We start from the raw sequence: 27,193 nt of genomic DNA on the forward strand, positions 1-27,193 counted from the left end.
ATAAATCATCCTTTTGTGTTGATAATTGCTGCCCCGCCTTCCTTTTACATATGCAAATTAGTATCGACTTTTTGCCCAATATCGATACTTTAAAAATAGCCGTTTGGTATCGATATATCGAGACTTTGGTATCGATCCGCCCATCCCTAAAAGACAACAATAACAACAATAAAGGCCACAAAAACTCAAAAGAGCGACGTCACGACAGTTACTAAAATGCAACCAAAAAAGACCACAAAAAAGTGATGAAAATGCAACAGAACTGAATTTAAAAAGAAGCTTGTCTAAAGGCCTTGTACATCCCATATACCTGCTTTGTTCTTTACAACAATGTAAAACAGTAACTATTTGTTGTGGTCCAAACTCATTCCGAACATTCCTAATGCATCTTTAACGTCCAAATTGTTCAAAAAGATGAATTTGTAAGCACATTTCACAACTTCCAGGGTCACTGTCTGAGTAATGCTAACGTAAACTAGCTTGCTAGCTTACAACTAATCAAAATGCACAAACCACACTGACTGAGGACAAAACAAATTTCCCTTCATTTGAGTTCACCAGCTTAACCTCTTAACTCCCGCCTGAACCGAGAGCATTTTCTCCAGTTCAGCTTTACCCAAATCCTGTAGGCCAGTGTAACGCCTCATTTGAAAGCTAAGATCTACAAAAATAAATTGATCTTTTTCCTCACGTCATCAGATTTCTTTTCATCACTTTTTTTGGTTGGGCAGTCATCTCATTTTTGTCAAATTTTCGTGACTTTTTTGTCACTTTTTCGTCAAATTTTTCGATTTTTTTGTCCATTTTTTTGTCACTTTTTCGTCCATTTTTTCTCAATTTTTCGTCAAATTTTTCTCACTTTTTTGTCCAATTTTTATCCATTTCTGTCATTTTTTTGTACATTTTTTGTAAACTTTTTGTCACTTTTTCGGCCATTTTTTCTCAATTTTTCGTCAAATTTTTCTCACTTTTTTTGTCACATTTTTATCCATTTCTGTCATTTGTCACGTTTTTTTTTCACATTTTCATCCTTGTTTTCGTCTCAGTTTTGTCGCTATTTTCACACCTTTTTTCCAGAAGCTTTTGGATTGGGGTAAAGCTGGAGAAAATGTGCCCGGTTCAGGTGGGAGTTAAACATGGGTTACAGGGCCTCTAAGACAGTCCCTTAGAGAGAAGAGAGGAGGTTGGCTAAACTGCTCCAAATGCTACGTTATAAATCGCTTGGCTTTGGCCTCTGAGATCACCGGAGATGCATCGATGGAAAGTCTGATCTAACGGCTGCGGCTGTTTGTGGGTTCGTCTTCTCGGTTAGTTTGCGGTTGAAAAGCGAAATGGAAAAGCGAGGAGAAAAACTCAAAGACGAGCTTCACGGCCTGAATGTGTCACAGGCTTGAACAACGGGAGCGGAGCCAGGAGGTACGGCTGCGATGTCACTCTGAGCGACTTCATTGAAAAGCCCGGGTCCGCCCTCGCTCCCTTTTCCCAATATCACCCCTCGCTGGCGTGATGAAAGACCTCTTTGAGTTACCGCTCGTTCTATTAAAGGGAGTGACTCAGGGGCTGCGCCGCTTTATGGACAAGATGTGATATAAAAGGTGCATCATAAAACACCGCACTGACCGAGACCCCGCCAGGAACCGGAGATTTCCCATGATGCTCCGCGGGTGATTTGTGTTTTAGTGGCAAGGGGAGAGCGAGATGAAACTGTGAAGATCTAAAAGGTCATCCAATTATCGGGAGATGGAGAGGGGGGGATGGAGACAGACACACAGACAGACAGAAACTACAGTTAACTAACACACAAAAGTAATGATGTGCGTTTTGCAGGTAAGTAGCAATTATTTTGAACATATCTTGCCATACTTTGATTACACGGTGAAGCCAGAGCCGTGGGAAGATATTTTAGTTAGGGGGGCGCTGAGGGACAAAATTTACCCCCAAAATACTTTTTCTGTGCATAAATCCTATTTATTAACCTGAACTCCCGTCTGAACCGAGAGCATTTTCTCCAGTTCAGCTTTACCCAAATCCTGTAGGCCAGTGTAACGCCTCATTTGAAAGACCTACAAAACTAAATGGATCTTTTTCCTCACATCAGATTTTTTTTTCCTCACTTTTTTTGTTGGGCAGTCGTCTCATTTTTGTCAAATTTTCGTGACTTTTTATGTCACTTTTTCGTCAAATTATTCACATTTGTTTGTCAAATTTTTTGTCACTTTTTCGTCAATGTTTTCTCACTTTTTTCACATTTCCATCCTTGTTTTCGTCTCAGTTTTGTTGCTATTTTCACACCTTTTTTCCAGAAGCTTTTGGACTGGGGTAACGCTGGAGAAAATGTGCTCGGTTCAGGTGGGAGTTAAGGGGTTGATATTGTCTGCAGTTCACAAACTATCCACCAGGGGGTGCTGCAGCGCCCTCAGCACCCTGGATTCCCACTGTTCTTTCTTCCGAGGCATGGCCAGTCAGACGGTCCTGACAGGTCCATCAGACTGGGACGAGGGGCTGGTCTTCGGATCTGAAACCAACAAATTCAAGCGCTGGATAAAAGAAGCTGTGGAAGTCAGGAAATGGAGCACAGACCCCATCAAGCATTTCTCCTGGCCCATACCTGGGACGGCCTGGCAGGGGCGGACTGGGACAGAAAAACAGCCCCGGACTCTGACCAGCCTGGCCCAAACTAACGTAATTGTGCACTTCCACAAATACATATTTTAACCTCTCACCACCCGCCTTAACATTAACGAGTGCATTTTCCCCAATTCGGCTTTTTATTATGATTTTTTTGGTTGGTATCATCAGCAAAAAGAACTGGAAAGGTGGTCGTAGAAACAGAAGCAAAATCATTAATATAAATAATAAATAATATTGGTCCCAAAACTGAACCTTGTGGCACACCATACTCCACGGAATTCCTTTTAGATTCATGTTTATTTATACTGGGCGTTACCCAAATCTAAAAGCTTCTCGACTGGAGAGCAACAATGTAACGCCTCATTTGAAAGCTAAGACCTACAAAAGTGACGGAAACTTTTCGTCACGTCGCCACATTTTTGTCATAGTTTTGTTGTTTTTTTTAAATCATTTTTTCTATCATTTTTTGTCCCTGTTTTTCTCTTGTTTTTGTCGACTTTTCATCCCCTTTTTCTCGCCATTTTGACGCTTTTCTTTTCAGCTTTCAGATTTGGGTAAAGCTCGGTTGAGGCGGGACCGGTGGCCCTCGAGCCAGTGGCCCTTCTGTGCTCTTCTAGAACGGACATATGGCCAGTCCGCCCCTGCGGCCTGGTGTCTGACCAAATGAACTCTGAAAGTTACACCACGGGGTTTAAATCTGGAGACTGTGCTGCCTCTTTGTGTTTTCTGCCGCACCATTTTCTTGTCTCTGAAGGTGGTTCTGGCACAGCTTGGACTGCCGTTTGGGTCACTCTCTCTGCTGTAGGACAAACCTCAGAACAATTTGGCACAGACCAGGTAGTACATGGTGCTGGAGGATGATGTAATAGCCGCATGTGACTCTGTACAAACCCGAAAAACCGTCCAGCTTCCTCCTCCATTTCCATTGTATATGCCACGAGTGTTAAATTATTGCCGTAGTTAATTAACTGTGTGTCCTGGACTACGGCCGAACATCCTAATATGGCTGCCCCTTCTTTCTGAATGTAATGTCTCTCTCTCTCTCTGTTAGTGAACTTGCGGTTGCGTCTGGGTTGAATTAGCGCTGACTGGAGCTATGTGCAGCTGATGGACAGTGCCGTTACATAAGAGCCTTCAGCGGCGCATCACCGTCACGTTTTTTATCCAAATACAGACAAAAAACACTCTCTGCTTCTGAGAGATATCATCACGGGGCACTGGCCTTATCTTTCGGTCAACAAACATCAGCTCAACCTGCTCACCTGACACTGGGGAATGTGCTTAATGTGGTGGTGCTATAGTCTAGTCTCTTATCTAGGGCTGAGGAATATGCCCACAGAGCATCGAGACACGATCCAGTCTTCCTTTGTCGTATTTGTGGAGATATGAGGCGCCTTCCCAGATTTGTTTCATCGACCACTTCCGTTGTCCACCTTCCAGTTTCTCTCCTTGGATTTTGAATTCTAATATAGCCCTCTAGATCCTCAAACGTGACTAATGTTTATCCAGTGTTTTGCTCTTGTCACTCACCGGCTCAGGGACTGTCAGGATTTTGAGGCACTTGTATTTCTGCTTTAACTCTTCAGATGTTGCACGAGCATTTACTGGGACATCGATTTCCGTTTTGCGCAGACAGTTTTGGAACGCTTGTACCTTCATCTGGCTCGATCTCGTGATGGTCCATGTGTTTGAACGATTTAACAGAACGCTAAGCACTACGGGTGTGTGGAGTCCAATGGCCCGGTGAGGTTTGGTGTGGAGGGTCCGATGATTTTTGCTGCAGTGTTTGTTTACTTGGTGAGTTATGTCGGGTTTGTGACAGTTAACGGATTAAGAAACAAACAGGAGGAACAGCGCAGTGTAACAGGTTGAATAATGGATTGATAAAACCGTAGCAGCAAAGATCCATCAACATAAAGTCCTTTGAATTTCCAGATTATTGACGGTCTAAATGTTCGTGATATGTCGATCGAATGTGAGTGTGCTGTCTATTGTTAGCCCAAGATACTTAAAGCTGTCCACTATTTCTACTGTTGGGTTGTTAATGACACCTGGTTGTTGCGGTGATGTGGAGCTGAATATGAGTTCCTTTCCCTCTTTTATTGACATCGAGGTGCAGATGATTGTCGTTGCACTATTTGGTGAAGCATGGCAGTGACAGTGTGTTTACATGCTGTGCTGGTTTGTGTTAATGTACTTTTTATGTGGGAAAGTGGGGCTTTTGACATCATCAAATAAAAACCATTTTATCACTGATTAGCGCTTAGCTCAGCAGATCATTTAAATGTGTTGTCAGCAACTCAAAAGCTAAACTGTAGTTTATGAGTTTCAAAAAATATCACGTAAATTTACTTTTTGCATTGAGTGTTTGGAATTTCACTCGCAATTTTGTTGCTCTGAGTCTGAGGATGACAGTACCTCACACTAAACTCAAAAGCAGCAGTGTTTAACTAAAAAGCTCACATTATACGATAAAAGAACAGATCAGCTGATTTCCGCGTCAGGTTTGGAAGTCGGGAAGCTTGTTTTGACCCGAGTTCTCTAGCCATTGCCCCAGTTGAGCGAGTGTTCATGTGCATTTTCCCCAGTTCCAGAGGACCACCTGAACGCAGCATGAATCCATATATATGAGGGAATTGTCTTTAAGTAGAGCAAGAATATCAGTGTCCTGTATGGACGGATCCCATTTGTGTAAAGTATGTAAAAGGAAGGGCTGATCACACACCCCTGCGGTACACCAGTGTTCATGTGAGAGTAGTTGATGTGGTAGATCCCAGCCCGTACGACCTGAAGCCGGTTGCTCAGGAAGTAGGACCTGAAAAATACGGGTGGAGATGTTAAGGTGTTGCAACTTCTGGATGGAATTAAAAGCTGAGCTGAGCATAAATCCACAAAGAACACACAAGCAAATTGACCGGGAGAGTCCAAATTGGAGGGTGTCCAGTTGAGGGTTGATAATGTTCATCAGCAGCTTCTCCAAGCTCTTCATTATAATGGATGCGAGGGCCACAGGTCAGTAATGGTTTAGTCCAGTCAGAACTTGGGTTATCGTCGCTTTTTTGCAGATGGTTGATGCGGTGTGGCTTCCTTGAAGAGTGAGTTTAAGTTTCCGTGCACAGTTCTTGAGCACCTTAGCTGAGATGCCGTCTGGCTCAGGAGCTTTGCCCAGCTTGCACCTGCTGAGCTGGTGCTCCACTGTGAACAGCAGAGGTTCATGCCCTTCACTGCTGGAGGGAGTTTTCTCACGAGTTCTTCACATTCACCTGAAAAGTCCATCCATCCATCCATCCATCCATCCATCCATCCATCCATCCATCCATCCATCCATCCATCCATCCATCTATCCATTTTCTTCCACTTTTCCATTTCCAGGTCGTCACATTGCACCAGCCTCTTATGGCTCCTCCTGCAGGTGGTGGGTCCACAGAAGGACGGCCTCACAATTCAAACCGGGGCTGCTGGTCTCTCATAAGGAGCTTCTGAACCGCTCTTTGTCTGACCCGTCACCGAGACCCTACCAGGGGCACGAAGCCCCCGACAGCAGAGTTCCCAGGATCATTCGGGTGCTCAAACCCCTCCACCACGATGAGGTGGCGGTTCCAGGAGGGGACCTGAAAAGTCTGCGCTATCAAATCGTGCATAAAACTTGTTGAGTTCCGTCACAAGTGGGTCAGCTCCTTTCTCGACAGTCGGTTTGGACTCACACCCTTTGGACTCACACCCTCATACTTTCGGAAATACCTGCTTTTTGTTCATTGTTAGAGAACTCATTTTCCAGTCTGCTTGTCTTCTGCACCTCATTTTTAACGTGGTTCTCCAATTTCACCTCAGTCCAAATGTTTTCTCTGAAGGCTTTCTCTTTCTTTTTTAAGCTATGATATAATTGGGGAGTGATCTAAGGCTTTGTATTAAGACATTTTCTTGCAGTTTTAACAGGGACGCAGGTGCCAATACAAGCGTTAATGAAGTCTGTGATCACGGTGGCCCTATCATCTCTTTTACTTCCCTGAAAAACGTGCCAGTCCAAACAAACCAGCGAGCCCTGTAACGGCTCCGTCCACTTTCGTCACCACTCTTGGTTCCAGGTTCAGCAGCTCGTCTGGCGGAGCCGATCTGTCATCGATGATCTTTAATGATCTGTCCCAAGTATTTCAGTTCTCTCACACTCTCATAATTTCGACGTTACAAAAATGGGAGTCATGTTGCCTTTCCTTTCTGGTCTCTCGCTGATTCCTCTTACTTCTTCCTATCTGTCCTACAGTGCACCGCCTCGACATGTGAGTTTTACGGCTGAGATCAGTGTCAGATGATCTGCAGCATTGATGATTACACCTAAAAAGTTGAACCTTTACCCCGAATCTAAAAGCGTCTCGACTGGAGAGCAACTGTGCAAAGCGATCGTAACTTTTTTGTCACATTTTTGAAGCGTTCTGTTGCTTTTTCATCACTTTGGAGGTTTGTCTTGATAAATTGAAGGTGGGTCCCAACCTCTGACTTAACTGCAGTCTTTGCTCACTCAAGCCAGTGTTTATGATCGCCTTACGGTTGTAAATGCTCTAACGGTGTGTTCAAAAAGTGCTGGTGAAGATCTGTTGCTTCGACCTGTCAGGGTTTAAGTCAAACACGAATGACTGAAACAAAGCTTGCGTCTGTGACTTTCAAACTTCTCGTGAGACATTGTAGAAACCTGACCTTTATGTTTTTATATAAGGCTTTAGGTTCTCGTCTGGGAGGAGCCCATCGTCGTATATCTGTCAGCGAAAACATGGGCAGGAATGTTCGCTCCGATGCTCCGAACCAGAGAATAATTGAGTAAAGTATTGTACTTCACTTCAAAGCCTCCGACGACCAAAGAATTTCACATCCCGCCACTAATTTTAGACCCACGTGGAGCCCGTAGCACAAGAGGCCTTTGTACTTGTTTGTTCTTATAATGTGATTTGGACATGTCCGGGATTGAAATGTTCAGCGATCATTCAGCGGGCTCAGACAGTTAGAAGACCTCTTTATTTCTATTTCATTATGCAGCAGTCTGTCTTTACAGTCGAACTTCTGCTCTGACTCCACAATAGCATTAGATACTAGCGCTATAAGGACTAATAGCATTAGTACCTCAGAAACTTTTTTTTTATTCGGCACATAACATGAAATTCACTAACCTCTTAACCCCTGCCTTAACCGAGTGCGTTTTCTCCAGTTCGGCTTTACCCAAATCAATAAGGTTACAGCCTACAGGCCTGTGCAATATCTTCAAAAGCTAAGACCAACAAAACTCATCTCAATGGAGCTTTTCTTCGCGCTGTTGTTGCCTTGTCGCCATTTTTTTCATCGCTTTTTGTTGGATTTCGTCACATTTTCATTGCTTTTTTTGGGTCACTTTTCTTTTGCTCTTTCGTCGAGTTTTCATCCTCGATTTAGTCTCTTTTTTCCCCTGCTATTTTGAGAAGTTTTAGATTTTGGGTGAAAGCCAAACGGGAGAAAATATGCTTGGTTCAGGTGGGGGGGGTGGGGGTTAAGAGGTTAAAAAAACCTGAACTGACATTATTAGGTAGGTAGGTAGTAGGTTCTCAAGAGAGCAATGGTCCATAACAATAGAAATAGGGCACATTTCAAAAGGTCAGTGTTACTTAATAAACACACTTCCTTCAGAATTCAACAGTTCAGTGACAGAGGGAACGAGTATTTTTCCAAAAAGGTATAAAAACAACGTCCTGAAGATGTCTGTGTAAGCTCTCAGTCGTACAGGAGTTGTCCATCTCCAGCTACATACGACACCGCTACTCCCTTTCTTCTGGGCTCTGTGGATAGAAGAAAGGGAGTAGCGGTGCCGTATGTAGCCGGGGTCTCAGAGAAGCTTCAGAGAATCTTTAGGCAGCACAGGATTCCAGCGTACCACAAACCTGTGAACACACTGAGACAAAAACTAGTTCATCCCATACACAAATCCCGAGCCACAAACAAAGCAATTTGGTTTATTCCATTAGATGCAAAGGAGAAGAGTGCAAAGAACATTATATTGGAGAAACGAAACAAGTATTACAGAAGAGACTTTATCAATACGGAAGAGAAAGCACTAGCGGCCCCCAGTCGGCCGTGCATCTCCACCTCAAAGCCTCCAACCACTCCTTTGAGGACGGAGAGGTCGAAATCTTAGCAAAGGAAGAACGTTGGTTTGAACGAGGAGTAAAAGAAGCTATTTTTGGTCAAGAAAGAAAAAATCCCTCCATGAACCGGAATGGGGGATACAGATTTAATCTTTCTCCACTTTACTCCAATCTCATTCGCCGACAGTCGGTTTCTGCCAGTCCAATGAGACGGCACATCAGCAACAACAGAACAACAGGCAGGTAAGTAGCAGTGATCAGCTTTGAAGAGATCAGGACACATCGGCACACGCTCTACTTCAAAAGTGTTTACTCACAGGTGAGAGTACCGGTAGTTTCTGGGAGGAGCCGGGCCTACCCCGACTCCTCCCCTTTCGGTCTTTATCTAGGCTGCGAGGTGAACAGAACTTTAGTTTTTGCTGACGAAGCCTTTTGGATGAGAGGCGAAACGTTTATAAACTTCAAACACCTAGTACAGTTTACAACTTGAATACCTTCATTGAAAACGTCCTGAAGGCACGAGCTGAAACTCAGAGGACTGAGCATGGAGAGGCTGACCCGAGATACATGTAGCTTCTTTAGCGCCTGCTCCTCCCAGACTGCAGGTTTGCTTAACTCCAATGATTTTAGAGCAGAGCTTGACAATGTTTTGCAGTTTATTTTTTATTTTTCACAAACAAACCCCTGAACCAGCCAACAGAGGAAAAAGTTAAGCGGCTCTTTATGAACCAGCAGTAAGTGGCAGAGAATCCTTTTATTTACATTAAAAGAGTTCAGTTTCATTAACAGATGGCCAGGAGACCAATTGGTGGGAAAATTGTGTATGAAAAGAAAAAAAACAAGAGATAACTAAAAACTAAAAAAGTGGTGTGGCTGCAAGATGCACAATAAGGAGGCACTTGATGAAAAATGGGCTGCATGGTCGAGTTGGCAGAAGAAAGACATTATTTCGGAAATGCCACAAAGTATCCACTTACAATTTGCCAAACAGCACAGAGACAAGACTCAACCATATCTGAAACAATGCCATTTGGAAGGATGAAATGAAAATGGAACAACACAACATGCATAATGCACCTTTAAGCCGACACACTGAAGAGACTGACCCCTCGCACCCTCCTCTGCTCCTCTGTTTGGATCATTTACCCAGGATGCACCTCCTCTCCGCTCCCTCGGAGAGATGAATATACCCATAGACTTTCAGTATCAGACTTCTATTCAGCTGAAACACACAGTAAACTGGTGAGAAACGGCACGTCCAGCCGCATGTTTCTGGTACATGCTGTGATAAATGCTCGAGCGCTCCGATTGCGTGACTTCAAAGAGAAATGGCCAAATAAATCCACGTTTAAGGGACACCCCGGTCAAAAGGGTAATCTCTTCCACCTGCGACATAAGCTGGATCTTCTCTGTCCTCTTTTTAGTTGTTCTTCTCCGAAACCTGTGGAATTGACAGCTCTGACCCGAAAGAAAATTAATAACAACTCATGGAGCTTGATCCTTCAAATGTCATGTACACTGGATACATCTTTGTAAAATAATTGCTCCTTTGGTGTTTATGAAAGAATTATCTCTTCCTTCATCAAACTTCTCTATTTGCATTCTCTAAAAAGCCTTTTTTTTTTTTTTTTTTTTTTCGAAAGGGGCCAATTCATTCAAAGGAGTACATTGTGGTCTTACATTTTACCTTCATATTGCCTGATGAGAGAGAGGAGGAGATCAAAATGACGGAAAACGAAGGAAAAAATGTTGATCCATGTTCTCTTTGTGCATTTGCAAATGGCTTTTTTGTGTTCCTAATCATTTGTAGAAAAAATAAAATAAAATCCATAACGGGGGCAAAACGAATACTTGTTTTTCATACAGCTTATACACCACATTTGTACATAGATATAAAGCAAATCAATGTGAAAGGCAAGTATGAGGTATTCTGTATCTAAATCTATGGCAGACACAGGCTTATTCCAAATGTGCACAGTCACTACGAATAGTGAATTTCTCCATCATGAGATCAATCAAGGCGTACCTTGTCTTAGTGCAGTGGCGCCATCGTGTGGACCAAATGTTAATAATAAGTTCCATTTGCAGTTAATGAAGTCTATTTGTTTATTATTTTTATTTGTTTATTCGCTGTTGCTGTTATAAATATATGAAGGTGATGAAAAAAAAAACATTAACAAACATTATGAATGAGCACAGAGTTTGCCATTTGTAGCGTACACTCATGCTGTGGTCATGTGACCATCACGGTGGGCCTTGTGCTTGTTATTTTATAAACATTTGGTTCCGCCCGTGCTTTTACTATAGACGGACATCAGTAACACATGGCTCACTTATGTCCGCAGTGGAAATCATCATCATTCTCCAGACCTTTGAGAGGTATATGCTCACGTTGCTTTCACTTATGGTTATTTTATAAATTGAACTTTTATTTACGGCAGTTGGAATTTTAGCCTGATTTGACAACTTCGATCCAGGTGGATAAATATGGGATAAAGTGGCGCGCCAAAGAAAAAAACTTAAAAAAAACTTTGCTCAGTTGCTGTTGGCATCGTGGTTGGAGTTAAGGTCTCTCCAGTAAAATCAAGATTGCCTACATTCATATCTGAGGTCACACAGAAGTGTCATGTACTTCGAAACAGACAAAGTAAACGTAAATAATGGTAAACATGAGGCGTATTAGTGAATTATGCTTTTAGTTGTTGTTTCTTGCATGTCCACCAGAGGGAGACAAAGAACAGCAGAATACTGGTATGAGCTCACTACTGCCACTGGCCATTGACCTTCGTGTTATGGTCAAAAAGGGAACTGCATGTGGTGAGTCTGTGCTTTTCCTCGTTAGTATAGTGGTGAGTATCCCCGCCTGTCACGCGGGAGACCGGGGTTCGATTCCCCGACGGGGAGGCGACTCTTTTTTTCTTGTTCACATATAAATATGTTTTCACCTTTTCATTTATACTATTTATTCATATTATTTGAGTTCAAGCTGCACGATATATAATATATATATATATATATGTGATTACTTTATACAGTTACACTGGTACAAAGATTGTGAATAAGCAGGGCACTTGTTTTAGGTAGAGTAGGCTACGAAAGCCGAGCCACACAATATAGAGTACTGAGAGCCACTTATGATATAAGGTTGACAGAAATACTCATCATGCCACATCAACCAATTAATGTTTCTTGACCTTGATCTTGTCACGCTATTCACGCATGTATTACAATACATTTCTGAATGTCCAAATTGTATTGAATTTAATTATTTATGAGTTCAACTCAAAGATAGTAATCCCTGATAAAACAAGAGCATGTTTCTTATTATACATGGTCCATGCGGATCAGAAAAGCACAGTAATTGACTGGTCCACATAATGCAGATCAGCCTATGATCCTTTACTCGTACTGTATGAAATAAATATCACACAATTTGTAGTGAACCCAAACTTTCCAAGTGTTTTTCAAGCATAATGTTGGTCGATAATGATTGGATTATACAGGTTTAACTGGTTTATGCTTTTAGGATTTGATGCTCAAGACCAGCATTTACTGATGTCAGGTAAATAAATATATGAATTTCAAATAAGCACTTTGACTTCATGTGATCATGTGAGTTTCATGTCATGTACACTTTGGTCATGTTTTGTGTTTATATACAATAGACACGTTTCTCTCAAATATTGTTCACAAATCTTATTTATCAACAGAATCCATCCCGCCTCACAGATGCTGATACAGTGACTGCATGAATATTGCACAGGTGTGCCTTAGGCTGTCTACAATAAAAGGACAATGTGAATTAAATATAATATACTGTATGTAGGCTATAGGTTTTTAAACCTTCTGCCTGAACCCCACACTTATAAGGGTGGGCTGTGTTACAGGCCTCACTGCAGGCCTTTACTCAGGCGTGGGACCGCTGTATTTAACCACATTTAATCTCCATCAGAAAGTATATGATTATTTTTGACTTGTCAGCAGCTGGCCTGAGGTGACAACAAAACCAAGTTACATTCTTGCAGATCACATGTTTCCTGAAGATACTGATGCTGCTGATGGCATTTCCTGATTTTAACCAAAAAACAGGAAACTGTCAAAGATGAATTTAGAAAACATGAATTTACCATGAATTTGAATGTATACTGTAATGAGTTACTCACAAAATAAAAAGAGTTAACTTTATGTTACATTTTGAACTGTTACAAAATTTCAATTACAAAACATGCCTCTACAGGACGGCACCATTAATTACATTTGTTCTTCATTTGTGATTAAATCTGTGGTCAATCTCAATTTGGGACACAATGCTCTTTAGTCCTATGGTTATACAGATTAATAGACTGTCATTTCTCATTCCTCCCCTTTTATATAACACAATTTGAGAGAGAATTCAAGATGGGAGGTCAGTCTCTCGATGAAACTCCGCGCCGGGAGGCCTTTTGCTGATCAAGAACAAGCCTCTTCATTGCTCCAGGACCTGAAAGTTGAAGCCCATGCACAACCACTGTTGATTGACAGGAGCACATTTAATGATAAAAATAATAATAATAAAAACAAATAAGATTCTGCACAAGCCAAACTTTATAAAAGTGACAAAGCAGCCTCACTCTTTGTGTTGAGTCTGCCTGCCCATGTTGACCCCTCGAGGCCAGCTTCCTCACAATCATTAGCTCAGCCCTGAATGTTGCGTTCATGTGGTCCTGAGGTCATTTTGAGATGTGGCATGTGTTGTGTTGGTGAATTATTGGATCTCATCTGATGTTAAATTCAGTCCAAAGTCATGTGCTGTAAGCCAGTGTTAAAACAGAGTCAACTGCTCACATTTGGTGTTAGCCCTCGTAAAAGCACAATGTGTAGATTTTATCTTTAGCTGACTTTTTATGTATTTAATAAGAACATTCCAATATTAAGATCAAGACATGAGCAGCCTTGCCGACATAATTAATTGTGTTCATGTTCCAGAATATAATTATGTTTTAAAGTGGAGCAGGTGCCAATATAACTGTAGCAGGTTCACTGTCTTTAAAAGAAAACTCTAATAAATTCTCTCCAAATGTTCAACTTGATTAGCATTTTTTCACATTGGATCCAAACCGAAAGTCGTTGAAGTAAAGTTGCATTTTTTCCCCTGTTTTTCTTTGTGTCTCTGTTTAGGAAAACGTGGTCTCCCTCTGTTTGTGAGAATGTATAAGCTCTGAGCGTTCAGAGCTTTTGTGAATGAGCAGCTGAGGACACATCTGCGTTGTTTGAAAGAACGATGGCGGAGTATGAGGAGGAGCTGCGTCGATACGAAGAGGAGAAACCAGAGGAAACAACAACAACTGGATCTGTTTCTGTACCCGAGGATCGAACAGGCCAGAGGCAATGTCCAGTTCCCATCAACCAGTCCTGGCCCCGGGCTGAACGAGGAAATCCCGCAGACACAGATAAAAGAGGAGCCGGAAGAGCAGCTGCCGGTGTAGGTCCCAACCACTTTATACGTCGCACATTTCACTGACAAATACTGACATTTAGTGGCGGGGTAATCGAATGAATGATGGCTTTTGTAATTAGCAATTGCAATTAAAAACATACAATTTTACAGATGTATTAACTTTTAATTAAAGAGGGGGTATTATGCTTTTTTCAATCGCATAGCTCCAGTCTATATCACACTATAATGATGAGCAAACCTTATGTTGGTCTGTAAATGCAGTAAATTAGAATAACTGCCTTGTATAAAATTGCTCTCTCAAAATGGCTGTAGCGAATGTGTTGAAATAGGCCTCTGTCTCTTTAAGAACCTCTGAGCCTTTCCGACACGCCCCCTCCACACGCTGTCTGTGGCATCAGTGGGGAGGGGGTTCTGCTGAGGAGCAGTGGTTGGTTACTCGGCTGGTGACGAAAGCTCGGAGGCGTCTCCAGGAGGTGGGGGCGTTCCTAGGAGGACTCAGGCAAACCTATCCCTAAAATGGCCGCCATCAGAGTTTTTACAGATTACTCAAAAATACGTGAATGTGCCAAGGCAACACTTCAGGCATGTTTTTAATGAGGGAATGACATAATAACATGATGTAAAGCTTGAAAAAGTCAATTTTGCATAATACCCCCCCTTTAAGGTTTTATTTAATTATTTGAGGCTTACTTTATTTCTTCTTTCAGACCTGTTCCAGGGTCTAGTGCTGCCTTGTGTGAAGAGAATCCCCACTGCTTCAAAGACAAACTGAGCACCGAGCGGAAATGCAGGGAGAGAAAACCAACTCTGAATCGAAGACTGAAGGAGACACTACTGACACGGACAATGATGATGACTGGGAACCTTCCGTTAACTGTTTAGCTGCACAGGTAGAGACAGAGGCTGACGGACGACACTACAAACAAGTCCAGACCAGGGATAGAAGCTCAGCTGCACAAAAGTCAGCTCGATCTCCTGAATGCATGTCAGAGGCGGGTTCTAAGAGGAAGAAGCATCAGTGCTCTGTTTGTAAAAAGAGACTCAGGCGTAAATCCCGTTTGCATGGGCATGTTGGAGTTCACAGAGGAGCGAATTCGTACAGTTGTTCAATCTGCAAGAAAATCTTTGCCCGAAAAGATTCTCTGCATGTACATACAAGAGTGCACACAGGAGAGAAACATTTCCACTGTTCAACCTGTAAGAAAACCTTTCCCTGTAAAAGTAGTGTTAACCTCTTAACTCCCTCCTGAACCGAGAGGATCTTTTTCCTCACGTTATCAGATTTTTTTCCATCATTTTTTTGTTGGGTATTCAACTCATTATTGTAACTTTTTTTATTATTATTTTTTTTCATTTTTTCTCACATTTTTGTCATTTTTATTTATTTTATTTTTTTTAATCAAATTTTTTTGGGTCAAATTTTAATCACATTTTTGTTATTTTTTTTGTCACATTTTTCTCATTTTTTTAGTCCATTTTTTGTCAATTTTTTGTGACATTTTTGCCACTTTTTCATAACTTTTTCGTCACATTTTTGTCAATGTTTTCTCACTTTTTGTCACATTTCCATCATTGTTTTTCGTCTCAGTTTTGTTGCTATTTTCACAGCTTTTTTTCCAGAAGCTTTTGGACTGGGGTAAAGCCAAACTGGAGAAAATGTGCTCGGTTTAGGTGGGAGTTAAGGGGTTAAAAAGCACATGCGCGTTCATATCTGAAGAACATTTTGACCCTATTTCTTGAAGGCAGTTCTGATTTTATGTATATACTGTATATTAGTCTAAAGTCTGTACAATCCCCCTTTAACTGCAACATTTATGGTTATTTTGTTTAACGCACATTTGTTTCAACCATTGATAGATGTTAGAAATGTTTATGAAATGCCTGTTCTTTATTTTTGCCATTCTTATGCTTTTGTCACGATAACACCTCTGTGACGATTCTTCTCATCTTTGTGAGGTCAATTTGGAGCTACTAAAAAAAAACATTCTTCAGGCTGAAAACTGTTTGTAATCTTTACGATATTTCAAAGGAAGTACAGTGCCTCTCGTAAATATTCATACACCTTGAACTTTTGCACATTTTGTCATGTTTACAACCCTAAACATAAAGATTTTATTTTGATTTTTTTTACTGAATGTTCACACACAAGTAACAGACAACTGTGAAGTGAAAGCAAAATGATACCTTTGCAACATTCCTAATGACTCCAGAATGTTCACACCTTGGCCTAACCATTAAATAGAGGCCACCTGTGTGTAATCTACTCTCAGTATAATTACAGCTGTTCTTTCAGGCCCTCAGAGCTGTGGTCGGAGTGTATTAGTCACTAAACAACATCATGAAGGTCCAGGAGCACCAGAGAGGTCAGGGATAAAGTTGTGGAGAAGTTTAAAGCAGCATTAAGTTATACAAAGATTTCCCAAGATTTAAACATCTCCCGGAGCAACTGTTCAATCCATCATTCGGAAATGGAAAGAGTAAAGCACCACTGCAGACTTACCAAGACACGGCTGTTCACGTAAACTAACAAACAAAGTGCCCCAAGATAACTCTGGAGGAGCTGTGAAGTCCTGCCGCTGAGCTGGGGGAATCTGGACATGGGACAACTATAAGTCGCATCTACACAAATCTGGCCTTCATGGACGAGTGGAAGAAGAAAGCCATTATTGAAAGGAGGCCATAAGAAATCCTGTTTGAAGTTTGCTAAGAGTCATATGGAGGACACAGCTCCATGTGGAAGAAGGTGCTTTGGTCAGATGAGAGAAAAATTGAACTTTTTAGCCCAGATGCAAAACGTTATGTATGGAGCAAACCTAACACTGCTCATCGTCCTGAGTGCACCATCCCCAGTGTCAAATATGGGGGGGAGCATCATGCTGTGGGGCTGCTTTTCCTCAGCGGGGACTAGGGAGATTGTAAGAATAGTTGGGAAGATGGATGGAGTCAAATACAGAGACATTTTGGAGGAAAACCTGCTGGAGTCACAAGAGAACTGAGGCTGGGGCGGAGATTCACCTTCAGCAGGACAATGACCCTAAACACAAAGCTAAATCTACAATGGAATGGTTCAATAAAAACATATTAATGTGTTAGAATGGCCCAGTCAAAGTCCTGACCTAAATCCTATTGAAAATCTGTGGAAAGATCTGAAAACTGCTGTTCACAAACGCTCTCCTTCTAATGTGACAGAGCTTGAGTTGTTTTGTAAAGAGGAATGGGCTAAAATGTCAGTCTCTACATGTGCAAATCTTGTAGAGCCAAACCCCAAAAGACTTTCTGCTGTTATTGCAGCAAAAGGGGGTCCCACAAAGTATTCATTCATGCTGTATGAATACTTATGCATGCCCCACTTTTCACTTTTCTATTTTTTTAAAAATAATAGAATCACGTATCATTTCGCTTTCACTTCACAGTTGTCGGTTACTTGTGTGTGAACGTTAAGTAAAAAAAAATCAAAATAAAATCTTTATGTTTAGGGTTGTAAACATGACAAAATGTGCAAAAGTTCAAGGTGTATAAATACTAACGAGAGGCACTGTATTGTCAATTCAAACAGTTATGACAATTCCAAGTGAAATACGCAAAAATGTAAATAATATTTGTAGGAAGCGTCCTTTGCTATTACTGTATGTATTGAAATGCCTTGAAAAAAGTGTAATTAATATAGCAATTTTTTTTTTTGAGTCAAAACTAGTTTACACTAAAACAAAAACAAGGTGACCGATTTGGATTCAAAATTTACTTGGCATAAAGAGTTGTTGGAATATTAAACCTGCAATTTTGAAATGTTGTTTTGTCACTTTTACACACAAATGCCTAATTTCTAGGGAAGGTAAAATTATTACACGCCCAAAAGCGCTTCACATTGTGTCGGAGATTTGTTCATCAATCACTCCACACTTAGTGGTGGTAAGGGATTTTTTTTAATTTTTTGTTTTGTTTTTGGGGACTGGAGGCTGTGCAGGTCGGACCACAGCTGACAGCTCTCACCAAGGAAACAAACTATTTGACCATCTCCTCTCAGGCTGGAGGCTGCGGACCATCCAGACCCTTCCGTCGCATGAACCGTTCATGAACCGTCAGACTCATGAACACTAAACAACTCTGTCATCAGACTCATGAACACTAAACAACTCTGTCATCAGACTCATGAACACTAAATAACTCTGTCATCAGACTCATGAACACTAAATAACTCTGCAGTCAGACTCATGAACACTAAATAACTCTGTAATCAGACTCATGAACACTAAATAACTCTGCAGTCAGACTCATGAACACTAAATAACTCGTCCATCAGACTCATGAACACTAAACAACTCTGTCATCAGACTCATGAACACTAAATAACTCTGTCATCAGACTCATGAACACTGAATAACTCTGCAGTTAGACTCATTAACACTAAATAACTCTGTCATCAGACTCATGAACACTAAATAACTCTGTCATCAGACTCATGAACACTGAATAACTCTGCAGTTAGACTCATTAACACTAAATAACTCTGTCATCAGACTCATGAACACTAAATAACTCTGTCATCAGACTCATGAACACTAAATAACTCTGCAGTCAGACTCATGAACACTAAATAACTCTGCAGTCAGACTCATGAACACTAAATAACTCTGCAGTCAGACTCATGAACACTAAATAACTCTGTCATCAGACTCATGAACACTGAATAACTCTGTCATCAGACTCATGAACACTAAATAACTCTGCAGTCAGACTCATGAACACTGAATAACTCTGCCATCAGACTCATGAACACTAAATAACTCTGCAGTCAGACTCATGAACACTGAATAACTCTGCCATCAGACTCATGAACACTAAACAACTCTGTCATCAGACTCATGAACACTAAATAACTCTGCAGTCAGACTCATGAACACTGAATAACTCTTCCATCAGACTCATGAACACTAAATAACTCTGCAGTCAGACTCATTAACACTAAATAACTCTGTCATCAGACTCATGAACACTGAATAACTCTGCAGTCAGACTCATGAACACTAAATAACTCTGTCATCAGACTCATGAACACTAAATAACTCTGTGATCAGACTCATGAACACTGAATAACTCTGCAGTCAGACTCATGAACACTAAATAACTCTGTCATCAGACTCATGAACACTAAATAACTCTGTCATCAGACTCATGAACACTAAATAACTCTGTGATCAGACTCATGAACACTAAATAACTCTGCAGTCAGACTCATGAACACTAAATAACTCTTCCATCAGACTCATGAACACTAAATAACTCTGCAGTCAGACTCATTAACACTAAATAACTCTGTCATCAGACTCATGAACACTAAATAACTCTGTGATCAGACTCATGAACACTAAATAACTCTGTCATCAGACTCATGAACACTGAATAACTCTGCAGTCAGACTCATGAACACTAAATAACTCTGCAGTCAGACTCATGAACACTAAATAACTCTGCAGTCAGACTCATGAACACTAAATAACTCTGCAGTCAGACTCATGAACACTAAATAACTCTGTCATCAGACTCATGAACACTAAATAACTCTGTCATCAGACTCATGAACACTAAATAACTCTGCAGTCAGACTCATGAACACTAAATAACTCTGCAGTCAGACTCATGAACACTAAATAACTCTGCAGTCAGACTCATTAACACTAAATAACTCTGTCATCAGACTCATGAACACTGAATAACTCTGCAGTCAGACTCATGAACACTAAATAACTCGTCCATCAGACTCATGAACACTAAATAACTCTGCAGTCAGACTCATTAACACTAAATAACTCTGTCATCAGACTCATGAACACTGAATAACTCTGTATCAGACTCATGAACACTGAATAACTCTCATAAACAAACAAAAAAGACCCACGTTTGTGAATGTAGACTACTCTCACCGACAATGGCAATAAAAACAATTCTGATTCTTTACTTGAGGTAAAATATTGTGAAGTTGAGTTACTCTGCCCCGTGTAAATGCTTTAGAAGCGAAGGGGCTCCGGTGGGGTGGGCGCGAGAAGGGAGGGATTTCCCGTTTCCAAACTTTTCCTTGGCTCCATCATCCATCCACCAGAGTCAGGGCCAGGGGGGGAGTCCAGTCCAGGGGGAGGGCCGTGCATTCCAGCGTCAGCCCCGGGCTTCCTGCCTCTAACCTCGGCCCCTCTCTCTCTCTCTCTCTCCGCTTCTACCCCACGTCTCCTCTCCGAATCCTCCCCGACACCACCGCTCCTCCAACTCCGACCATGAAGCCCCCAGCCGCCGGGCCCCCACCGCGTGTCCTCCGCGCTTCCTGTGGCCGACGAAGAGGCCCCGTTGGCGGGTAGAGAGTTGTGCGAAGGAGCGGTGTTGCTGCTGGAAGTCAGTCAGTTGGCGAAGCGGCTTTTTCCCTCTGTAGTTTTTCACTCCGAGCTTCAAACGAAGGAAAGCGCCGCAAAACTCGTGGAAAATGTGGATGTACGTGGGTTTGGACGGATTTACTTTGGTTGCATGAAGAAAAGCTAAAGGTAATTCTAACTTTATGTCTATTACGTGGAGTTTTGTGACGGTTCTGTGCATTCTTTGCTGCACAGCTGTAACTAGCGGCCGCATTAAAGTCCAAGATGGCAACTTTTTCTTGCTATTTTCTCCAGCTTTTGTTCTTCTTTACCGTAAAAAAACTAGAACTATGTCAGACTCTGCTGTGATTCCTGGCGCGGGTAAAAGCGGTGGACATGGACGTTTTTGAGCAGGAACAAGGATTAGTCACTGTTAAACTGTTTATGCCTCATTATAAACAAACGGGTCCCAATCCGGACGAGACCAGGACCGTGACCAGGATCAGCCCAAGGAATGGATCGAGAATAAACAGTGTTTGTAGGTGTTTAGGGCGAACCGAACGGAGCAGAAGAAGCATTTTCTTGGGACTATGACTTAAACTTGAGACAAAACCTGGACGAGGCCGGCTGTGTTAAACTTGACTTGAGCTTTAAACGTGGATCCTGCATAAATGACGCCTAAAACACTGAGGGCCCATATTACAGGCTACACAATGTTGCATTAAGGATACGAATAGGTTTATATAGAAAAGGGTATATAACAAAAGTTATTAAATACAAAAAAAGTTAGAGTCAGGGTTGGATTTCGAAGGGGCCTCTGAAGGAAGCCGTGGGAATGAAGTAATAAAACAGTGAAAACAAGCTTTCATTTTCTGCTAGTAAATCTATGGCGCCACGCTTAGAGCGCAGAGCAGGCGAGAGTTAAAGGCATGGGCTCATGGGACCGACCACGGCCAAGTGTCTCTCCCCGTCCTTCACCCTGTGTTTCTCACCTGTCTAGACTATGGGCCTAAAAAAACAACAACGAGGTCCGTGTACAGTAGCCTTTACCTCCACAATATTTGCCAGAGGTTTGGATGAATGGTAGGCAACAGGAGATGCTTTCAGGCGTCTTAAATGTTGTTTTATAGAACTGCCATTCTGTTACAGCGCCTAGTTTGTGAACATTGTTTTTGCCTATCATAAAAGTATTATTATTATTTAAGCAATACATTTCTTACCACAGCCTAAAACTGAAACATGCTGAATCCTGCCTCTAGGACCAGCAGAGCTGAGATGGCTCGTGTGGCTCTAACATGTCAGCGAGACCATAAAGATACACATGTTTTAATGTCTCATCACTGGACTAATACGGTCGTATTTCCTGGTTCTAGTAAGACCTCGAGTAGCCTGGCTAACACCAGGCTAAAATCACCAGTGATATGCTGCTGTGCAGTTCGAAATGATTGGAGCGCACACAGCTGTCTGGCGTTAGCCAGGTTAGAACTCGAGCATCAGTGTTTGGCTTACTGCAGCTGACTGACAGTGAGCTGGTTCTTAATATTCTGACCTGCTGGTTTAGTCTGAGCCTGGTTTAGAGTCTATGCCGTTGTTTTTTTCTAGATAGTAAAAAGTTGCTGATGTTATTGCTTTGATGTGGCTGTTTAAGTTCAGGTCTGAGTCCATGATTCTACTCCTAAATTTAAAAAAATCTGGATTTTCAGGGTTGTGTTTTGCATCTATCTGTGTGAGTAATCCAGCATATTCAACCCAGACCCTTCAAAATGCCTGCCCTGAAACTGGTGATGTCATGAGTTGGGCTGCTCTGCTTTATGACCACGACACTGCGGGCCGCCATTGCTCCACCATTGCTGTAGTACCTCCATATCGCCACTAGTCCCCCATTGAAAAGCATTGGACTTTAGACACGTTTAAAACAACTTTAACGCCTGGTTTCTGTTTTTTCAACACTAGACTAGGTTAGTCACAATTTATGAAACCAGGCTGGTTTTTGTAAGAAGAATTTTTGAAATCTCGTACTTAATGAGGGTCGGACTGTTAGCATTGGAGCAGCGCGAGCTACACGTCACGCAAGGGCCGAGTCTACAGTGAAGATCCCGCCCTTATGCCCTTTATAGGAACATGCTTCGTCAGAGCTGGGGAGGGGGAGTCTGTAAATCCTCCATGATTTCCCCCACGACCGTGGTCATTGTGGTGAACGGGGAGGAGTGAGCAGAAGACGTCCATATATACAGTCTATGGACAAAACGCGTATCGTAAAGATGCACCTGTATCGTGATACGCAAATATCTCTAACCATAGTCTTTATTCCGAACGTATCACAACATGCTGTCTTGTGTGCATGTTGGGGCCCAGTGTTTCCCAGGGTCCTCCGTCATGCTAGAACATTTAACACAGACAGTGGATGGATTTGAATGGTTGCTATGAGCAAATCACAATGGCTGCGCTAGTATTTAGGAGATAAAATAGAGAAACATCTCCCAGTCTCCATGGGACGTCTCTTCACTGCAGCAGCTCGTCAGGTCAGTTCAATTAAACCCACAACAAACAGACATTCACAGAAGTTACATGAATGAATGAATTAGAACCTGGAAATCATCTTTCCCTAGAGAGGAAACGATGATTTGACCTTTAAAAAACAAGAAACAATGTGGGTCATGTGGGGCTGGTTGTCTGGACTAAAATAAAAAAAACGGGTTCACGTCCAAAGTGGCACATGCTTTTAATTTGCCCAGAAAAGATCTTCACGACGCAGCTTTGAGTGTTTAGTGATGAATCTGCTGACTCAGTCAAAGTGAAGAGAATTAGATCAATACACGCAGGAAACAAAGGGCCTTTGTGTTGTAACTGTGACTGATTTGAGTTCTGTTTAGTTCTAGTCAATTGAATCTAAGGCTGGATTCATCATGGAAAAGATAAGGCTTCTTGGATTTTTCAAAACGTTTTTATTTTCTATTTATTTTGATCCTGTTTCAGTTGCTGGTTTGTTCCTGGACTGGCTCTCTGATATACACGGGCTAAAAAGGTTTAGGGCAGTGACTCTGCTCGGGATCCAGACACACTCCTGATACTTCAAAAATATTCAAAGTAAATAATTGAAGTGCTACGAAGCAATACCCATTTACTACTGGCTTCTGGTAACAAAAAAACAAACAAAAAACGGGCCAGGGAAAAAAGCAAAACTTGTCAGAACTAAACCAGGACTAAGCCAAGGCCAATTCAGTCCATATTAGGCCTCAAGAAGGACTAAACCCATTCAAACCAGTTACATGCGAGGACTTAATAAGGTCTGAACCAACTGAACCAAGACCAGTGCTTCTCAAACAGCACAAGCACATTTCTCCTCAGAGCTGACCAGGCGCCAGTGGAACCGACGTTCTCCTGTCAAGACCTTATGAGAATGAATGAATGAAGCGCTCCTGGGAAATGTTTGCATCTTCATCCCCTTTGTAACCATGAATGTAGAGAAACGCTGTTCATCTGCCGTATACTGCGAGGAGTCCTGCTTCTGCACGGGATAATCTGACCAAAACTCCCAAAACACGATGCATATGTGGCCCGCGGGCCCGCCTTTTGCAGACCCCTGGCCTATTGCATCACCTAATACTGCAACAAGAATAATATAGCGATATTTATTACTATTTTATATATTTTATGTGACTTTTGTGTATAGTTTCGGAACCATGAGAGATAGACTTAGTTTATTTTTGTTTTAGAAGCTAGTCTTCTGATTTTTGTCCTCTGAAGAATGTCCTGAATGTCCTGAATAAATCAGCCCTATGCCCCTCTTACAGCGCCCCCTGCTGTCACAGTTCAACACTGACACATTTAGAAGGATCATACACAGGATTATAAATGAGACATTTAATTTTTTTTTAAAAAATGGCCAATACTTTTGGCCTAATCTTGTCTATCGTCTTGGTGCATATCGGCATCGGCCAAAAACCCGAATAATGGACATTGGCCTGAGAAAAACCCAGGTCGGTCGATCTCTATTAGATACTTTCATTTTTCTATGATTGAAACCTTTACTATAATAATAAATGTTTAACTCTTGGCTACTTGATAGATTGAAAAAAATCACATCAAATTAAATTATTTTAAATACTAGATATGTCGGCTATTGGCCGTGCCAACCCTTCGTATCGATGTCGGACCCCAAAAATCCATATCAGTCGGGCCCTAGTATTGTGCAGCTCTGATTACTAACATAGTAATCGTTTTTCTTGAAATAATTGAAAAAGCTGATTTATTTCACAGCCCTGTTCGAAAGTCTATATCAGGACTTAACCTGTAGATTGTTTTTGTTGCCAACTTTATGCTTTTCTATTCTCTACAACAAAATTGCTTCTCTGTTTACATTTGTTTAAAACCTTTAGTAAGTGCGTTGTGTTGAAATGACACCAAGTGTGTCCCATCAGCAAGGCCCAGTTTGTGGATTCAGTTTCAGTGCGACTTTTGAAAAACAATGAGTCTTTGTCAAAAAGACGTTTCTGCCTAAAGCAAAAACGATTTGACTCTTGAAATAATGCTCAACGAGGCCTGGATGTCAACAGCAGCATTCGAATGTCTTGCCTGTATTGATGTCCGTGCGTTCAGATTGGTTGTATCTCATCTGTTGGGTCAAAGTTCAACACAAGCGATCCTTTCGCAAAGTGGCCTAATGATACATTTCCCCAATCTGTGCTTAAATAATGTTACAAAGAAGACTGCAATCATTTGGGTAATAAAATGTCCTCTGCAGAGAACTTAATATTCCCGTGTGTCCAAAAAAAGAGTTCATACAAGCTGCTATAACCCTCTACAAACATGTTTTGAAATGGATGGGTTTTTTTGTGTTCGTTTAGCTGTTTACATTTCGTCACACTTCTGTCTTCTGTAAATTTTGACATTCCAGGATGTGCACCCGGGAGTGGACTGAGCATTGAATTTAAAATAACATGTGCAGCTTCTTCAGCAGTCAAACATGCAATTCAAAAACATGCAGATCTGCTTCTTAGACATTATTTTCCAAGTGGTTAAACACTGTAGATGTTTAGATGCCACCACTTGAGGGCGCTCCACTCGAACAATTAAAGCTGCAACTGTCGACTGCAGGGACTAAACTAGAAACTAAGACAGAGACTAAACCAAAGCCTTGAAAAAAAGACACTAAGACGAGGTTAAACTTGGAAAGAACCAGGAAAAGTGGTGGGTTAATGACTGATCCGCTGGTGTCTGATGGGGCATGTGTGCGACACATGACCCGAGCATTCCTCACATGGTCCAACACCGTTCAGAGGCTTTGAACACGTTGTTTACAGCGGCTGCTCACAGTGACTCAGACTGACTCAAGTCTGCTTCCTGGAACAATAAGGAGGAAAATATTAAGCCAGCCCTATCAAGAAACTCCAGCTTTTCTAGTCAGCTATTCATGGGTTTTAGTCGACCTTTGATGACCATCACACAGCGAGAGATGTGCACTATCAGGAGATGCTGAAGATCCACGGAATGTTATTGGCTAGTTTCCTGTTGGCCAACAGAGGGTAACAGTGACTTCCTGTCCACATTTAAACATAGATTAGAAATAAAATAAGTGTGAGTTTAGATTGTGGCACTATTTTACTAGTGGTTAGCATCATATTTTGTTTTATCTTTCTTTTTTTTTTATCTGTTTAACCCCTTAACTCCCATCTGAACCGAGCACATTTTCTCCAGTTTGGCTTTACCCCAGTCCAAAAGCTTCTGGAAAAAAGCTGTGAAAATGGCAACAAAACTGAGACGAAAACAATGACGGAAATGTGACAAAAAAGTGAGAAAACACTGACAAAAATGCGACGAAAAAGTGGCAAAAATGTTACAAGAAATTGACAAAAAAATGACAAAAAATATACAAAAATGTGATTAAAAAAATGACAAAAATTTGATAAAAAATTTACAAAAAATTACAAAAAAATGACAGAAAAATGACAAAGAAATGACAAAAAAATGTGACAAAAATGTGATTAAAAAAAAATGGACGAAAAAATGACAAAAAAGTTACAAAAATGAGTTGAATACCCAACAAAAAAATGATGGAAAAATAATCTGCTGACGTGAGGAAAAAGATCCTCTCGGTTCAGGCGGGAGTTATGAGATTCAAAAATGTCATTTTAAATAAATTATAGTGAATTAAATAAAAAGCTTCTTTTGTGCTACCAAACCAGAAACTCCACAAAGACTGCACCAGGGACAATGCAAGACCCCCCCCCCCCCCCCCCCCCCCCCCGGGTCTACCCTGTACCTGGTCTGCTCTTGTGTTTGGTAAATGCCGCTCATTGTTCCATGCCGTGCTGTTGATCCCAGAGTTGTGAAAGTGAAGGGGAAGTCCCTCCCACGGAGGAATGAGCGACCGTTAAACTACACCTGCCTCCAGCCACTCCTCTGCTCCGCACAGGCCAGGCTGCTCCCGCCGGCACTCGACTCAGATCCCAGTCTAGACCGGGTATAGAACGGACTTGGATCGCCCTTTAGTCTTGTCTTGGACTTGGTTAAGACCCTAGTGAGACCTAGTTTAGACTATGTGCAGGATTAGTCTTGTGTATCTGGTTTAGAGGTTAGACGTTGGTTTAGACCCGACTTGCACCATGAATCACTTGGATTTTATTTAACCCTGCTGCGGAGTGGATTTATTAATCACTGGAATTTTGGCTTGTTTGGTTTAG

The 27,193-nt window shown here is 41.6% G+C and overlaps 2 protein-coding genes across 2 annotated transcripts in view; one reads left to right on the forward strand and one right to left on the reverse strand.

Moving 5' to 3' along the window:
- LOC306970795 (alpha-1A adrenergic receptor-like) overlaps positions 1-5,620 on the reverse strand; it is a gene marked incomplete at both ends in the record, with an annotated part of 29,773 nt that extends 24,153 nt beyond the window's left edge. The window contains 2 exons of the mRNA XM_079566825.1: positions 5,368-5,446; positions 5,547-5,620. Of these exons, the coding sequence (XP_079422951.1) occupies positions 5,368-5,446; positions 5,547-5,620 (153 nt within the window). The remainder of the gene's footprint in view (positions 1-5,367; positions 5,447-5,546) is intronic.
- A 14,764-nt stretch (positions 5,621-20,384) lies between these two features.
- The window catches only part of amot (angiomotin), a 34,989-nt gene continuing 28,180 nt past the window's right edge, over positions 20,385-27,193 (forward strand). Inside the window, exon 1 of the mRNA XM_079566317.1 lies at positions 20,385-20,699. The gene's annotated coding sequence lies outside the window, so the exon portion shown is untranslated. The remainder of the gene's footprint in view (positions 20,700-27,193) is intronic.

This window comes from Gobius niger (assembly GCF_951799975.1).
Source record: "Gobius niger genome assembly, chromosome: 11".
Lineage (NCBI taxonomy): Eukaryota > Metazoa > Chordata > Actinopteri > Gobiiformes > Gobiidae > Gobius > Gobius niger.